We start from the raw sequence: 18,677 nt of genomic DNA, 5'->3' as shown, positions 1-18,677 counted from the left end.
CTTAAAGGAACCTGGCAGATGGTTACAGGAGTGAGGGGGTGCGGGTGTGCAGCAGGAGTACGCAGCAGGGGTGTGGAGGGTGCCAGGACAATGGTAGCACTCACTTCTGATTCATAGGGCTGGAATTTACGGCCAACGGAGATTTCTGTTCTGGGAACCTCGCCCGCCCCGATTCTAGGATGGGCGAGGTGGTAGGGTTTTGGCCATAATCTCAGGAAAACTATCTGCAATTTAGTGGAGGGCAGGAAGGGTCTCACATGGGAATCCCACCCACTGGGGTGGATTGGAATGGTGAGAGTTGGCTGCGGTGGGAGCCTGGGGATCTGCTTTGCCGGAACTAAATTCCACCAATTTGCTCTGTAATAGATTGTCTTAAAATATTATTCGTTGTTGCAATGGGCAGGATTTTCCAGTCCCGATCGAGGTCAAAACACTTTTGGCTTATTGGTCTTGTTTACCGTCCCAGATGCAGTGATTCCCACAGCGGACGGGACCAAAGGATTTAGGTCAAGATGTCACATCCATCAGTGATGTCACCAGGTTCATATGGAAAACTGAATTGAATGGTGTCTGTTTAAATATTGAACCACATTTCAATTAATGCACCTCCAGTTTTTAAATTATACTTAAAAATTAAAAACGTGTCAATTTTATAATCTTTTTTTTCCTTTCCTGATATTTTGCAGATCTGAAAATCCCTTTGAAATTTGTTTACAAAGAATATGGCTTGTTCCCTGACATGTACAACCTGATAAGGCTGATATCTGTTGTAACTGATGTGTCATCAAAAAGCAGGGCTTTTGCAATAAAAGACCTTTCTTTGGTCAACCCTCCCCTAATGATTAAGGTAATGGTGAAGAATATTCCCACCTCGTTCAGTCTCCACTGTGGAAACTAATGCTCTTTGTGCTCGTGTCCATTGATGAATTTATTTTCCCCTTGTCCTCGTTATGTTCGGGCAGATTGTACACAGCAGTGAGAAGTGTGTGCACCAGAGTCAGCAAATCAGATCATCACTCAGACTGTAACTGAAGAGTAACAACATGAACTTACTAGTGTCTAATGACATCATAAAACAACCCAAGACTCTTTGCAAGAGAATTAATTAGAAAGCAAATCTGACAGAGAAATTTTGCTGATATTAGGATAAATGGCCAAAAGCTTGGTGAAAGCGGTAGTGTTTTAGGAGCATCTTAAAAGAAGGCGCAGTAGGAAGGTTAAGGAGCAAAAGGCAGAGCTACAGAGCCTTAGCAACTGAAGGCATGGCTGCAAGTGATGGAGCAATTAAAATTGGAGATACTGAATTGGCCAGAATTAGAAGTGTGCAGGTACCTTGTGGGGGTGGTTGGCTTGAGGATGTTACAGAAATAAGGACAATATGGACACAAAGGGTTTTGAAAACGAGCATGAGAATTTAACAATTGAGATATTTCTTGACCAGGAGCCAATGTAGATCAGCAAGCACCAAGGTAATGGATGAACGGGGATTGATGCTAAGAAGTATTCAGGCAGCAGAGTTTTGTCTGACCTCCAATTTACAGCAGGCAGAATATGGAAGGAGCTAAGTGTGTGTTGGAATGGTCAATTCTAAAGATTAAAAAATGAATGGAAAAGTGTTTCTGTTACTGATAAACTGATGCAGGAATAGGGTTGGGTAATATTTGATGCAATTTTTGAGGCAGTCCTGATGTATTCTTGCATAAAATGTATGACCACATTGATTAATGCAGTTAATACCATAAAAATTTGAATGTTGATTATACTTACCCAACTTCACATTGTTTATGAAGGGACTAAACCATGCATTTATTTTCCATATGAAGTTTGCAGAAAAAGAAAGACCTGTGCATAAACACAACACCCAATAGTTACAGATTTGCAAAAATATTTAGTTCATTTTACTTTATTTACCAAGAACAAAATCTGAATTCCCCCGTTTATGGGCATTTTGCACATTTTTTCATGACAGGAGTAATGGGAATATGGGATGCTATCTCCCAAAAAGTTTTGGATACGATGCAAATAGGAGCTTTCAAAACTGAGGTAGTTTATTGTTTGTTAAGGATATCAAGTGGTCTGAAGCAAAGATGGAAAAATGGAGCTGAGGTGAAGGGGAGCCTCGAATGAATTAAATGGCAGAACAGATTCATGGTGTAAATGTCTTATTCCTGGTCCATCCTGTTGCTATGTTTCAGCATTCACAATAACTCTTTAATAGTTGAGATGATCAAGTAGTTCTGGATCACTAACACCTATTACATCACCAACCATCCCTGGAGGCCTAAGAATACTTGGCTGCCAATGACAGGTTTGGTTGCCTCCGCAAATGAGTCACTGGAAAAGACATTACCCACCTGGGATGGGCAGTGTGGGGGTAAAAATATATTTTACTTGTCAATTGCCAGCTGCCCTTTTCCAGCATGGTCTTTGATACTCAGGAAAATATCGAAATATAAATCCCCAGTGTCTAAACACATATTGTGAGCTGCATCTATAAAGTCACGTTAATACTAATTTCAATGTTTCTATGGTAGTGAAGTTTCATTTTCAAAATGTTATAAAAACTTATTTATTTCACCAGATGCTAAGTTACTCTGCTGTTCTGAATAAGAAAGTTGAGATAGAGATCAGCTTTCAGAACCACTTTCCTGAAATTCTGAAGGATTGCGTCATGACTCTTGAGGGGGCAGGTCTGATTGAAGGTGAAAAGGAAATAAAGTAAGTATAAGCACTTTGAAAATGTACATTATCTCTGATTGACAAAAGCAAATGTATCTCCAGCATCTGGCTACAGATTATCATGCCATTGGCACAGGGTTAATAAGGTCAGAGAGGTGAATGTATAGCTCAGAGATTGATGTGCAAACTTCCCTTCTCCTGAGTTGGAACCCAAACATTTTCCTGTTTTTCGCAGGGGCCCATATTGGGAGTTTCAATTCCTGTAGCTATAATCTTCAGGCCTCATAAGATGACTTGTTGTCTCTTCTGGTGCTGCACTCATTGTAATACCAGAGGTTCCTCAGGGATGCTGCTAGGCATCATTTTGATAGCAGGGATCTCACTGGAAACCTACCATCTGTATACAATGAATTCCAACTCAGGAAGTAGCTCTGGTCCTGTGCAGATGTGGTGGGCTGGACAAAATTCCTGCCCCATTGAAACTCCAAAGGAATTTAGTGCCCCCTAACTCTAGCGGCAAACTCCGAGCCAGGAGAGTTCTTCGATAAGACAAGAGGATGCAGGTGGAGACTGTCTCCACCAACGCCCCCCTCCCCAGTTAAATCTGGTTTGGGAAGGCCCACGGATGACCTTTGCGCTTAACTGCTAAATGCAGCCCTTCAGTGGACAATTAATGCTCCCTCTATTCATGGGCAATCAAAATGCCCCAGATAAATTTTTAATCCAGCTTATCTGGTCCCATCATTTCCTTCATTCTTTGGGCTAAACTCCTGTGGAGTGACTGTGGGAGTGTGGTCAAATGGCCAGTGGAGTATTTGACTATGCGAGTAGTATTTAATAATATTACTCTACAGTGCTTTGACCCCATTGATTGTTGATAACATAACTTATTCAGCAAATGGAACTAAGTCATTTTCAGTTTTCATAGAAACCATAGAAACCCTACAGTGCAGAAGGAGGCCATTCGGCCCATCGAGTCTGCACCGACCACAATCCCACCCAAGCCCCACATATTTACCCACTAATCCCTCTAACCTACGCATCTCAGGACTCTAAGGGGCAATTTTTAACCTGGCCAATCAACCTAACCCGCACATCTTTGGACTGTGGGAGGAAACCGGAGCACCCGGAGGAAACCCACGCAGACACGAGGAGAATGTGCAAACTCCACACAGACAGTGACCCGAGCAGGGAATCGAACCCGGGACCCTGGAGCTGTGAAACAGCAGTGCTAACCACTGTGCTACCGTGCCGCCCGTTGGAGACTCCTGTCTTTGAGACACAGAATGGAACTTAATAAAGGTGGCTGTGAGGTGGGGAGGGAGTGGGGGGGTGGGGGAATGCTGACCTCCACCAAACCAATTTTCAGGAGCCCCGAGGGAGTTAATTTCAGAATTGGAAGTAGGAACCTGTCGTATGTGAAAGTGATTGCCTGTGACTAGAGAGAGAGCCCTCTACCCTCCTCTAGGAGGCTAATCGTGTCAGGAGGTGTGAACTATTTTAACACTTTGAAGTTTATTTATAAAGCTGTGTATGGTTTACATACAGTAAGAAGTTTAACAACACCAGGTTAAAGTCCAACAGGTTTATTTGGTAGCAAAAGCCACACAAGCTTTCGGAGCTCCAAGCCCCTTCTTCAGGTGAGTGGGAATTCTGTTCACAAACAGAGCATATAAAGACACAAACTCAATTTACATGAGTAATGGTTGGAATGCGAATACTTACAACTAATCAAGTCTTTAAGAAACAAAACAACATGAGTGGAGAGAACATCAAGACAGGCTAAAAAGATGTGTATTGTCTCCAGACAAGACAGCCAGTGAAACTCTGCAGGTCCACGCAACTGTGGGGGTTACAAATAGTGTGACATGAACCCAATATCCCGGTTGAGGCCGTCCTCGTGTGTGCGGAACTTGGCTATCAGTTTCTGCTCAGCGACTCTGCGCCGTCGTATGTCGCGAAGGCCGCCTTGGAGAACGCTTACCCGAATATCAGAGGCCGAATGCCCGTGACCGCTGAAGTGCTCCCCAACAGGAAGAGAACAGTCTTGCCTGGTGATTGTCGAGCGGTGTTCATTCATCCGTTGTCGCAGCGTCTGCATAGTTTGGTTTACATACACAGCTCAAGCTGACCTTCAGAAGAGCTTTGTTGTAAAGTGAGAGTTTTAAGGAAAGCATAGAACATGCAGAGGGCAGTGCTGAACTCAATGGCTGGGATTCTCCCAAAAAAATTCCAAGTCCCTAATGTGCAGGAAAATGGGAACAAATCCCGCTGGCTTTTTCAGTGTGATTTCCAGAATGAATCTCCAACACTCTGCATCACAGAGTGCCCTCACGTGATTCAATTTGGAAATCTGTGGGTGGGATCTATTCTCGGCAGCATAGTGCTGAGCGGGCCACTGCACGTGCGCCAATCCGTCAGCGTGGAGATCAGTGTATGCGCAGCCTCCAGATTACTGGCATCCAGTCACTGACCAGTTCCACAACACCCATCGCTGGACTTCAAACCCCCCCCCCGCCCCAGCCACAATGACTGGCCTTCTGGACCTTCCCGGGCCAGCTCCTAAGTCACCCCCTCCCACCCGTACATCGGCAGCCTTGATCTTCCCCCCACCCACACCCGCCACCCACCCAGATGGCCAGTCCCAACCACCTCTCCTTCCTTCTCCCAGTCATCCCAAGTGCAGAATGGCAGCGGGACTCCTCCACCCCCTCACACTCCCACCGATTGCTCACCACCCCCCGTAGGCAATGTCCCCCCTCTGGCCCTGCCTCCTTGGCACCGCCCAATGCCTGGTGGGCAGTGCCAAGGTGCCTGGTGGGCAATGCCAATTTGCCCCTTGGGCAATGCCAGGGGGCCAGGCTGGCACTGTCAGGCTGGCACTATTCAAGGGATACCACCTTACCCCCGTCCACCTGGGGTGGGGGGGGGCCTCAATGGCCTTTGTTTCCTTCAGCGGGGTCGGGCTGCTTGTTCCCCGTTACTGGGGAGCAGAAGTAAATCCCGCTGGAGTGAACTACACCCAGCGATGGGGGGAGACACTAGCAGGACTGAAGTCTCCGGACCAGGTAATCAAATCCAAATAGCAATTTCCATATTGAAATCAGCTCTGCATTCATTTACGATTCCTATTTGCCTTGGAACAGAACATTTCCGAGGCCAAATAAGAGTCAACCACATTGCAGTAGGTTGGAGTCACATGTTGGCCAGATCAGGTAAGAATACCAGATTTCCTTTCCCAGAGGGCATTAGTGAAGATAATGGGTCTTTACAACAATTGATAGTTTCATGGTCACAATGAAACTAGATTTCAAGGCCTGAATTTTCAGCATTGTGAGCACCCAGCGCCCACCAGCCTGTAAGTCGGCATCTAACCCATTTCTACCGAATCCAAGTGACCAACTGCCATTTTATTCTCAATTGAGCATTGATTGGCAGCAGGTGGGCCTTGTGCTTGAGCCTAAGTTCTGGGACTGCACTTCAGGTGAGTACTTGATGTCCAGGGGCAGTGGGGTAGGGGAAGCCCTGGTGGCTGGAAAGGGGACGAACACAGTGTTGGGAGGTAGGCCGACAGGAGTGGTGAGGAAGGAAGAGAGAGGCCTGGAGCTCCTGACCAGCGGGAAATCTGCCTAACAATTGAGATTGGCGAGTGCCAGTAGTAACACGCACGCACCCTCACTCCGCCCCCCCCTCCCCCCCGCAACCCCCTCACCCCCCGGGGGAGATTGGGACATCGTATTCTGACCATAATTCCAGATTTATTAATTGTATTAACAATTTTATAATATTTGCCTGAGAATTCTAAAGGATGTTTTTCTCCTTTATTTCTCCCCCTAAGGTTTCCCAATGTAGCACCTTACGAATTTGCAAAAGTGAAGTGTGACTTTGTTCCTTACAAGCTGGGGCTGAAGAAACTACTGGTGGATTTTGACTGTGACAAACTACGGGATGTAAAAGGATCCTTGAACATCATAGTCCTAGAAAAAGAGAGAGCAAGAGAAGCCTAAAAAGGAGCTTAAAACCCAATTTCTGAATCGATGGGATAGTGATTAAAAGATGCGTTAACTTACACTTAAATATATTTTTGCTTTTAGTTACAAATTATAGGCAACTTTAACATTGAACATTTTTAGTGTGTCACAATTATGAGGTTTATAAGGTTGTCACATTTTTAGTCTGTAGTTTTAAACTTAGGGTAAATAAAAGGGGGTTATATAATCTGTTCTGGCAGCTGCCTGACAGTAATTTTGGGTGATTTGATTGTTCGAAATAAGGAAGTGGACTGTTTTATTGGGAGGAAGGTGCTCGGTATTTATAGCTGCAGACAATAGCAGAGTGTCTGTGCTCACAATGGATAGAGCCTGAGACTCTCAAAGTTGTGGCACCAGAAACTATTGTTTATTTCTATGATGAAAAGAAGCTGGGATCAAAGTTGCCTCATTGGCATTTCCATCTGGATGCCAGGTTGCCACGGGCAGAAAGCAGCATTTTTGTGATCAGCTTACAGACAAATCCATGAATCTCACAGACAGACAACAGTTTTGTGTTGGGGTGGTTTGCAGCTACCCAATAGGCAAACAACAGAAGATAGAGGCAACCAGTTCTGCACCTGAAGCAGAGAAAATACTGACTCTATTGTTGGTCACACAGAATGCAGGTGGAGCACAAACTCAAATTGAATAGGTCAAGTTTGTCAGCATTCAAGGGAGGCTGCCAACTTCACGTAGCTTGGGTTAGAGGAAAGGAATCTGCAACAAACCCTCACAATGATTTGCTTACTAAAATAACTGTAATTTTGTGGAGAACATGAGGGGTGATAAGGAGAAACATCACTTTCTGTAGTTTAAAGTGTAAGTTGCCAAAAAAAAGTACGTAATCAATAGTGTTTTCTTCATCATTTATTGCAATAAACATTTTTAAAATGTGAAATCTCGTAGTTATTCTTTCAGCTCGCAACTCAAAGTTTGAATTAAGCCTCATAAAACAATACAACTGATAGATGAGTTTTCAGATAAGATTATACTGAGGCTGCTCTGTCTCAGGTGGATAGAAAATATTCCGTGACATTCTGGAAAGAAAAGCAGTGACTTTCAGCCTGGTGACAAAGATATGCCTCATACAACATTAAAACTAATAGGGTTTTCAAGGAGCGGAGGTGGTTCGCCGTTGGCCTCCTCCAGGATTTTCCAGAAGGAAATGGCCTGTTGCATTGCTTGCTGATTGGACAGCCAGGGAACCCATTGGCCAGTGGCAACCAGCTTCCACCACCAGAAAACCTGCTGCAGATGGGTGGGAAGTGTTGGAAAATCCCAGCCCAGGTCAATAATATCATTGCAGTTCGTGTGGCATTGCTGTGTCTAAACTGTCAAACATTTTTTCCCAACAATGGGCAGGAGTTTACAGCTTCACTCATCCCAAAACTGTGAAATCCCACCCCTGTCCAACTGATCTTCCCATTGTCCACCCCTCGCCGCTCTGATTCCCGTGGTGGGGCGGGGTAGTAAAATTCTGGCAAATATTTCAAAATTACCTCACTGACTATGGAGTTTTTGAAGGTGTATATACAAATGGAAGGGTTTTTTCTTTCTTTTTGAGCCATGGAAGGATAATTTTACAATTGCAGGTATAGTGGCTCAGATCACTGTTCCTGTGTCCTTAGCCTCTTCACCTCCACTTCACCATCAGATCTTCAGTTCTTCAAATAAGAATATTGACTGGGATTCTTCCAAAATAATTCTAAATGCCAAATTCGAATAAAAGCTGGAGTAATTCCCTTTGGTTTGTTCAGCGGGATTTTCAAAATGAATCTTCCACACTCTGTGCATTACGGGGTGCCTCAGGGAGATTCACACTGAAAATCTGGGGGCAGGGCCTATTCCCACTGGTCAGGCTGGTAGCATAGCATAAGTGGACCACTTCGCATGCGCCAATCTGTCAGAGCGGAGATCAGCGGATGCGCAGTGGCTCCACATTGCCGGCCTTTCAATCACTAGCCAGGCTGATCGCTGGCCAGCACAGCATACCCACAGCACTGGCCTGTAGAGCCCCCCAACCCTGCAATCGTTCGCTTCCCAGACATTTCTGGGCCAGCTCCAAAACCCCACCACCCTTGCCCACCTCGATCTTCCCTCCCCCACCTCCCCAGCCCACCTCAATCTCCCCCCCTCCACCGCAGTCTCGACCCTCACCTGCAGTCCCGACCCCATCCCCCAGGAACCCCCCACCCTGATGGCCAGCCCTTTCCTTCCCTCTTCCTGTGACCCCAACTGCAGAGTGGCAGGGGGACCTGCCCACCCCCACCAATCGCAATCCCGACTGGCCCCATCCCAATAAGCCCCGCCCCTCTGTCCCCAGCTCTTGGACATTGCCATGTTGCCCATTGGGTAATACCAGGGGGTCAGGCTGGCACTGCCAGACTGGCAATGCCCAGGGGGCAACCCCCTTACCCCCGACTCCTGGGAGGGGGCCTCTATAGCTGTTAGTAGGGAGCTGTTGTAAACCGCATCAGAGTGAAGCACTCCTGGTGGGGGGATGCGGGGGGTGGGGGGGAGGTGTTCGCGAGAGGCTAGCGGGCCCAGAGACTTCAATCCCATATTATTGTATGCTTACAATAATATTTAAATCAGCTCCACACCGATTTCTGGTGTGGAGCTGATGATGCCGGAAATCCAGGCCTTGGATATGCATGGAGGCCGTGGCACCCAGAGGAGAGGCTGCTAAATGGCCTCCGCTGATGTCTCCTGGCAGTGCAGCGGGCTGGAGAATCGCCACTATCCTGTTCTGCCAGCTTCCTTTCCTGAACCATACATATTCATTACACTGAACAGCAATTAACACATCTTAAAGGCTCCTGGTAATCGATTCATGTAAAACCAGGCACACAGTTTCAGTTCATCAGATAACATTTTATCTATATGAATTTGCATTTTAGTGACTTTGAGATAGAAACATTTTGTATGAATTGGTAAAGTGTATTTAGAACAACAGTTAAATACACTGCAACATAGGAAAGAGACTTTTCTGATTGCTGGTTATTTATTTTGAATCTGTGTTTAAGTTCAATGCCCTTTTAATATAATAGAATCGTAGAAAATCTATAGCACAGAACAAGGCCATTCAACCCATCTTGTCCAGGCCAGCCCAAGGACACTCAGGTGCCCTTTCCAATTTCACCTTCCTGCACTCGGCCCATAGCGCTCTAGCTTAAAGCACTTAAGGTGCAGGTTCAGGTACTTTTGAAAGGAGTTTAGGGTCTCTGCCTCTACCACCAACTTACCCCCTGCATAAAAATGTTCTTCATGTCCCCTCTACACCGTCTGCTATTTAATTTGAATCTATGACCCCTGGTCCTTGAATTCTCTGGCAAAGGAAACAGTTTTATCCTGTCCACTTTATCTCTCCCCTCATAATTTTATACAATTCAATTAACTCAGCCTTCTTTAGTCAAGGAAAATAACCCAACCTCTCCAATCTCTCCTCATAGCTACACTTTTCTAGCCCTGGCAACATTTGTGGCCTCACTGACATTTTATACAATTCCACCATTATATCCTTACTTTTATATTCTATACCTCTGCCAATGAAGGAGAGCATTCCATATGCCTTCTTTACAACCTTGCCTACTTGAACTGCTGCCTTTATAGACCTGTGTAATTATACACAAGATCGCTCACTTCATCTACCCTCTTATTATATTCCAATTTATTGTGTACTCCCTATAACTGTTTGACCTCCCTAAATGCATAATTTCACACTCCTCTATGTTAAAATCCATCTGCCAGTTTACCGCCTACTCCACTAACCCATCTGTTGTGGGAAAAATCCACCAGTAGTCAGACTTCGAGATTCAGAAAATACGATTTATTAAACGGAGCTCCGTGGAGAAAAGCGCTATGTTCATAGAACACTTTTTCTCAATTGTATACCGGGAGCGGTTCAATTTTATACCCTTTACAAAATGGGTAGACCGGTGATTCGAAGATTATCACATTTACAAGTATTTAACATTTCATGAATGGGTACATTTCCCCGTATTTACAAGAATACAAACAGGTATAGACATTTAGCATTTTATGAATGGGTCTATCAATGGCTAGTTTCGTCTTGTGCGGGTGCTAATCGGTTCCCTCGCATTCGTATTTCCCGCCTTCCTCTAGCATTAATCTAAGCTCTTTGTTTAGGGGTTTCCTTATCTTAAAGATGTTTCGACCCTTGGCTTTGGCTTCCTGAGGTGTTTGTTTGCTATGAGTCACTGTCTGTACTTTGTAAGTGGTTTGTCTGTCAGGATTCTGGCTTGACGTTATTTCTGAAAAGCGGGAGCCTGTGGCTGTTTTTCTGGCTTCTTTCCCAGTTAACCCCGTGTGTGCCAGGCAGCCATTTCAGAGTGTGCTTTCTTGTGCTGCCATTTTAAAGTGTGCCCCCCTTGTATTTTCCCCTTACAGTCCCTCCTGTTGGTCGGATTATAGCTTGGACAATCCTCAGACCACCAATCATACATTCACATATACAGGTTCTCTTTCTTCTTTTCTTCTTTGCTTCTTTTGATGTCTTTATTTCTTCCAGTATCTTCATTTCTTCTGACGTCTTCGGGGATCTTCATTAGGGGTTCTTCTTCGATGTACACACTGGCTCCTGGCACAATTCTTGTCAACATTATTTTAAAACAGGCTTTAAGGCATCCCACAGTCAGACAACAGACAAGTATAATGACAATGAGTATAATCAACCCATGTAACAGGTACAATTCCCAGGATTCTCCCACCAGCCAAGCCAGCCAACTACCTCCTCTTGTGGGTCCCTGTCTAAAGTTATCGAGTTGCGTCCTGATGTCATTGATGACTTGTGTAATATTGTAAGACTCATCTGTGACATGGGTTATGCATTTGTCGCCTATGATGGCACATACTCCCCCTTGTTGTGCTAACTGGTAGTCCACTGCGTATCGTGTCTGCTGCGCATACAATCTTAACTCAGCCATTTCTTGGTTGACAGCCTCCAATGCTTTTGAAGTGCTGTTTCCCAGGATTGTTAGCCCACAAACAATATGGTTTCTATTCTTAGCTCCAATTACCCCGGCTGACCCTCCTAGAGATAAAGTTCCGAGGAACCCATACCCCAGTGAGGATCCCAATGTATTTGGGGTTTCCCAGTTAGCGCAGAATTCCCTGCTAATAGCCCGGGTCACTATTCTGCTTCTAATGTACCCCTTCTGAGGGCATGGAACAGTCAGTGGCCCGATTGTTCCTACCGCAAAACGGTTTGGGAGGTTTGGGGTTTCTGTCATGTAGGTACCATTGAAGAGGAATACATACCCCTTCTTAGCCCGGTAGCATTTAGTGTCCCGATTGTGAGTTTGCTCATACTGCCAATTGTTCAGTTCACTTAGCTTCCCGTTTGATCCCACCACCTGGTAAGTATCAAAGGGGTATGTCCATTTGGCTGAGCTTACGTGAGTCCCATTACATTGCCCGCAAATAAGCTGTCTTCCCGCGGTTATATTTAAACATTTTCGTTCGTCACAAATACAAATAATCCGTCCCTTGTTGATCCGACAATGTTGACGGACACACTGTGTCTGTACACACGAATCATTCTTAGGGACTAAGGCATAGGCACATCCCCATCCCTGCCCCGTGAAACAAAGCGGATAGCTTGCAGTGTCTGGGCAAGCTTTTCCTCCCTCCTGTTGGGACCCCTTGCATGTAGGATTTGTGGGGTTTACAAGTCCCACACATCTCCCCTGTAAACCTCTTTTATATTTGCCAATTTGTCCCTTACAGGGTGTCTCTGATGTATCTACAGTATATAAGTCATGAGGGGTCCACCCAGGGGTGGCTACAAATAGGGCTTCTACAGATTGTGTTAATGGGTAACATACAGTTCGATTCCCATGTAAATGTATGTGGGCTTTGTAAAACAAGTTGTCTTCTAGCCCAGTCAGATTTACGGTTACCACAACACAAAATAATACAATTACATACGCGATTACATACATTTTCGCAACAGTTGTAACTTAATATTACACTTTTAATCTTTTACAGTTTATTTCGTTTATTAACCCGCGCACGCCGGCTCTTGCTTGCAGTCTTTGCCTGTGTCGAGGAAAGCAGTTCTGTTAGTTCATCAATTTAGCTACTTATCTCCTTTGTATAATTTCAGCTGTGTCCAGTGCTTCCAGACACCTTTCCCTCTTATGTCTATACAGGCACAGGTGTCCCCACTAATTATAATTTCATATGGCCCATTCCACTTTGGTGCAAACCCTGGTTTGTCGGGTAGTGTTTTCACTAGGACGCGACTTCCCACTGTTGGGACGTCAGGGAGCGTTTCCAGCTCTCTCTCTGCGTCTTTTATTTCCTGATTATCTTTTACCAATTTGCACATCCCTTTTAGCTGGGTGCTCAGGTCCAGAACGTATCTCTTGATTTTATCTTTTAGTGGACCGACATCGGTCCCACCTGTTATGATGCTTTCTGGTAACTGCATCGCTCGTCCTGTCATTAGTTCATAAGGGGTTAATCCGGTGGTCCGGTTCGTGGTCGCCCTTAATTTCATTAGTATGGTGGGCAATACCTCTGTCCACCTTCTTCCTGATGTCTGCATGGCCTTAGCAAGTGCATTTTTTAGTGTTCTGTTCATACGTTCTACCATTCCAGAGCTCTGCGGGTGGTAGGGGATGTGAAATTTTTGTTTTATCCCCATTAATTGGCACACTGTTTTTATTACCTTTCCAGTGAAGTGCGTTCCCTGGTCCGAATCAATTTGTAGGGGTACCCCCCATCTTGGGATTACCTCTTCTGCCAATATTCTGGCCACTGTGGTGGCCGTGCAGTTTGAAGTTGGGAATGCTTCCACCCACCGGGTGAATTGGTCTATGATGACCAGACAGTAAGTTTTGCCATGGGACTGTGGCAGTGGTCCTGTAAAATCCAGTTGTAGATGTTCCCAGGGTCCCTTGGGTCTCGGCTGGTGTCCCATTTTAATTTTTATGGGTCTGCCAGGGTTGTGTTGCGCGCACGTCACGCATCGGTGACAGTGTCGGGCAATATCTTTCCCATTCCCTTCCACCACCACTCCTTTCCGATATTAGTGATCATGGCCTCTCTACCCACATGTGAGAGTCCATGATGTAATCCCAATAGGGTGTTTTGTATGCACTCTGGTGCTATTACCTTATCTTCTCGTCTCCAAATGTTATCTGTCCCCTTGACTGCTCCCTGCGCTTCCCACTTCTCTTTTTCTTCCTTTGGGGTATCCTCATGTAAACCCTGAATGTCTGCTTCGGCTTCTGTTGGTTCTATTGTTGCTATGGGTAATTCATCAATCGTTTCCTGCTCTAGGGCTATCTGTGCTGCCCTATCTGCGGTTTGGTTTCCTTTGAAATTTAGCCAGTCGGGGCTATCTCTTCCGGGTTCCTTCTGGTGCGCTTTAATTTTTATTACTGCGGCTTCTCTAGGTCTCTCGCTAGCTCTTAATAACGCCTCAATTCTCTGCTGGTGCTTGATAGGGGTTCCCCCTGTCGTTATGAACCCCCTCCTTCCCCAAGCTGTCATATAATCATGTATGGCCCCGAAGGCATAGCGGCTGTCTGAATAAGTGTTTACCGCTTTACCTTCGGACAACTCAAGTGCCTGGGTGAGTGCCACCAGTTCTGCCACTTGTGTCTAATTCCTCCCAGAATGTGGTGTTCACGCTTCTGGTTTGTAATTTGCCCAGGGAAGCCATTATCTGCTGTCTTTCCCCTGGGGTAAAGGGTTTATAATTTGCCTTGGGTCGCGCTGCGGTCCCCCCTCTAGTTATGGGCGCTAAGTTGTGTTCCAGCTGTTCCCACTCTCCTGAGGGTGCCGTTGGCCCTTGCTGGGTGGACTCATAAGAAGGTAGAGGATCAGTTTCTCCTCCCCCTTGCCTTTCTAAAACCTGATTTCGTTTTTCCAATTCCCTCACTTGGGATTCTAGTTCTCTAATTCTTTCTTTGTCCTCTCTCCATTTCCTTGTAGAGGCAACTGTTTGTTCAATTAGACCTGCTAACTGATGTGTTAACATTATTCCTATTTTCTTCGTTCTGTTTCTTTTTACTTTATCTATCCACTTTCTCTGCTGCTCTAAGGTTTGAGAAGTATCCCAGCCATCCTTTTGCATTCTCTTTATTAACTCCTTCCTGTCTGTCATGTAGATTTCAATCAGGGAACCTGCAGATCCCCTTTTAACTTCACTATCTGCCATTTCGCAGATTTCACTAACCCCGGCCACGATTATTCTTTAGTAAAGTGTGCTAACTACCGTAGGGACTTCACTACCCCCGGCCACTATTACTACTCTTAGCAAAGTGTGCTAACTACCGTAGGGACTTCACTACCCCCGGCCACTATTGCTATTCTCACACCGTGTTTTATTGCCGTTACAGGGTTTTAAGTTATACTCACGGCTTCCACGATTACCACTTCGGCAATGTGCTTCTCCACCGGATTTCGGTTTAGGTCAGAGTTGATCAAACTCCTGTTCCGCCCCGCTTTTCACCACATTGACAGTACAGTTTCCAACTTTTCAATAACTTTCATGCAATCAGCTGGCACCTCTGCGTCTGTTCGCCACTACAGAGGGTGATGTTAAACCGACTTCTGCCCTTTTGTGCTTCACAATCCTTTAGTGCCCTTGGTGTCTCTCACTCACTTCAATTCCTGACCTTCACGTGGCAGATTTCTGCTCTTAATAGCCAGTCTAAGGCAGAGGTTTTGAGACAGGCACTACCTTGTCCTTTTGTTGATCAGCACAAATCACAGTAATTCTTATTCCTATCAGCAGTTAGTACTTATCACTATAACAAATATTATCACAAATAAACAGTACAAATGTTTCCCCCTTGTAAACCGTATTTCCTGATCCAGTCTGACTGTCACAGATTCCGCGATCTCTACCCCGGTTGCGACCGTGGCCAATCGATCTCACCAGTAATAGGATCCTAGCCGACTACGCCAATTGTTGTGGGAAAAATCCACCAGTAGTCAGACTTCGAGATTCAGAAAATACGATTTATTAAACGGAGCTCCGTGGAGAAAAGCGCTATGTTCATAGAACACTTTTTCTCAATTGTATACCGGGAGCGGTTCAATTTTATACCCTTTACAAAATGGGTAGACCGGTGATTCGAAGATTATCACATTTACAAGTATTTAACATTTCATGAATGGGTACATTTCCCCGTATTTACAAGAATACAAACAGGTATAGACATTTAGCATTTTATGAATGGGTCTATCAATGGCTAGTTTCGTCTTGTGCGGGTGCTAATCGGTTCATATTTCCCGCCTTCCTCTAGCATTAATCTAAGCTCTTTGTTTAGGGGTTTCCTTATCTTAAAGATGTTTCGACCCTTGGCTTTGGCTTCCTGAGGTGTTTGTTTGCTATGAGTCACTGTCTGTACTTTGTAAGTGGTTTGTCTGTCAGGATTCTGGCTTGACGTTATTTCTGAAAAGCGGGAGCCTGTGGCTGTTTTTCTGGCTTCTTTCCCAGTTAACCCTGTGTGTGCCAGGCAGCCATTTCAGAGTGTGCTTTCTTGTGCTGCCATTTTAAAGTGTGCCCCCCTTGTATTTTCCCCTTACACCATCTATATTATTTTGCAGCTTATAGCTATCCTCTACATTATCCATTACTTGGCCAATTGTTGTGCTGTCTGAAAATTTCCCAATTTTGTCTCCCACGTTCATGACCAAATTGTTAACATATAACACAAACAGTAAGGGTCCTAACATTGAGCCCTGTTGAACACCACTTGAAACAATTTTCCAATTGCAAGGACATCCATCGACCATTAACCTTTGTTTCCTGATACTGAGCCAACTTTTTATCCAGTATCCCATGGGCTTTTACTTTTTTGACCAATTTGTGCTATGTGGGATCTTGTCAAATGCCTTGCTAAAATTCATGTACACAACATCCATTGCACTACCTTCATCAACACCTCCTCAAAGAATTTAATGAAATTTTGTCTGTGCCCCTAACTATTGAATCCCCTATCACTATAGCCCTGCCACACATTTTCCTTCCACCCCTCTGAGCAGGAGAACCACCCACAGTGGTGTGAACTTGGCTGCTGTTTTCTCCTAAGAGGCCATCCCCCCAACAGTATCCAAACCATTCTGTCTGGGAGGGGGATGGCCACAGGGGACTCCTGCACTACCTTGCTAAGTCTTTTACTGTTCCTAATGGTCACCCATTCCCTTTCTGCCTGTGCAATCGTCACCTGCGGTATGACCACATCATTAAATGTGCTATCCATTACTTGCTCAGCATCGCAGATGCTCCATGATGAGTCCACCCTCAGCTCCAGGTCCAAAATCCAGTTAAGTAGAAGCTGCATTTGGACACACCTTCTGTACTCATGGTCATCAGGAACACTGGAAGCATCTGTCATTTCCCACATTGCGCAGGAGGAGCATATCATGGGTCTGAGGTTTCCTGCCATTAAGTCCCTCTTGATTAAGCTAGTTACTCCCTTAAAGGAATACGTTAATCCAGGGTCTTATTTACATTAATTATGAACCTTGTTTCTTATCAAACGCTTCTACTGAGAGAGGGACTAAAAAAATGAGTATAGAATAGTCCCTTCCTCAGTATTGAGCAATGAATTACTTCATTAGATTGAAAATACTCACAGGACTCGCCCACCAATCAGCTGCTTTGGTTGGTCCCACATCACTTTCTGAACTCCACTCCAGAAGAGAGTCCATCGCAGGTCCAGTGCTCTCCACTCTCCAAAAGGTAAATGGGGGCCTTGAACCCCATGCTCCCTTTAGCCTCCACTCCCAGAAGTGTCCCTCACAGGTCTGGTGCTCTCCTGTCCCAAAAGATAAGTCTTGCAGTTTCCTTGTAGTACCCCACTAGTCAGCCTGCAAATGTGGGAATGACCCATTTATTCCTATTCTATTTTCTACCTGTTAACCAAGCCTTAATCCATGCCAGTATATTATCTCCCAACCCACATCCTTTCATTTTGCTAACCAACCACCTGTAGGGGACTTTAGCAAAAGCCTCCTAAAAATCCAAGTACACTATTCCCACTGACTCTCCCTTAACAGTTCTGTCAGTAACATACTGAAGAAACTCCAACAAGTTCATCAAACATGATTTCCCATTCATAAATCTATGCCAACCTTGCCCAATTAAATCATTATTCACATGCCCATTTATCACATCCTTTAGAATAGGCTCTAGCATTTTCCCTACTACTGAACTGAGGCTAACAAGTCTGTACTTTCTTGTTTTCTCTCTCCTTCTCTTTGTAAAAAATAGAACACACAAAAGATCCTCAGATATTGTCTTACATATGGCCAAGGGATCACTCTAGTTTCACCTTAGTGAAAAGGGGTAATTGGACACATAGGGGAATCTATTAGAGTGGGTGAACTAATCCATGCGGAGAAGTATAGACCCCCAAAAGAGCAAAGGTATAAATGTGCAACTCTGCATGGATGATACTCCTGACCACATGGTGACTGGGTAAAATCCATAAACCACACCCCCCCCCAAAAAAATGGGGATGTAAAATATCAGGTTCTAGGGACTTATCAACCTTCAGTCCCAATAATTTCTCCAATACAATCTTCTTACTTGTACCAATTCCTTCAATTCCTCATTTTCCATTATTCCCTGGAACTCTAATTCTGAAGATTTCTTGTACCTTTCTCAGCAAAGGCGGACACAAAGTAGCTTCTCTGCTATTTCTCTATTCTCCCATTATGAACTCTCCTGATTCTGCCTGTTATGGACAAACATTTGTCTTAGCCACGTTTCCTTTTTATGTACCTATAGAAGCTTTCACAGTCTGTTTTTATGTTATTTTGCTAGTTTGCATCCAGATTCTACCCTTCCTTTCATTTTCTCCAACTTTGTTTGCTGTATTTTAAGATGTTTCCAATGATTATTTCTGGCAGTTTTATAGGCCTTTTCTATTAAGCTTATTCATCCCTTAACTTCCTTTGTTAGCTACAATTGACTGACTT

At 44.8% G+C, this 18,677-nt stretch overlaps 1 protein-coding gene across 1 annotated transcript in view; it reads left to right on the top strand.

Annotated features, from left to right (window-relative positions):
• Positions 1-7,605, top strand: part of LOC144508245 (protein-glutamine gamma-glutamyltransferase 2-like) — a 56,723-nt gene extending 49,118 nt beyond the window's left edge. The window contains exons 14-16 of the mRNA XM_078236061.1: positions 687-847; positions 2,582-2,718; positions 6,518-7,605. Of these exons, the coding sequence (XP_078092187.1) occupies positions 687-847; positions 2,582-2,718; positions 6,518-6,686 (467 nt within the window). The 3' untranslated portion in view covers positions 6,687-7,605. The remainder of the gene's footprint in view (positions 1-686; positions 848-2,581; positions 2,719-6,517) is intronic.
• Positions 7,606-18,677: the final 11,072 nt, after the last annotated feature.

Source organism: Mustelus asterias, chromosome 20, assembly GCF_964213995.1.
Source record: "Mustelus asterias chromosome 20, sMusAst1.hap1.1, whole genome shotgun sequence".
Taxonomy (NCBI): domain Eukaryota; kingdom Metazoa; phylum Chordata; class Chondrichthyes; order Carcharhiniformes; family Triakidae; genus Mustelus; species Mustelus asterias.
This window is presented reverse-complemented; position numbering and strand designations above follow the sequence as displayed.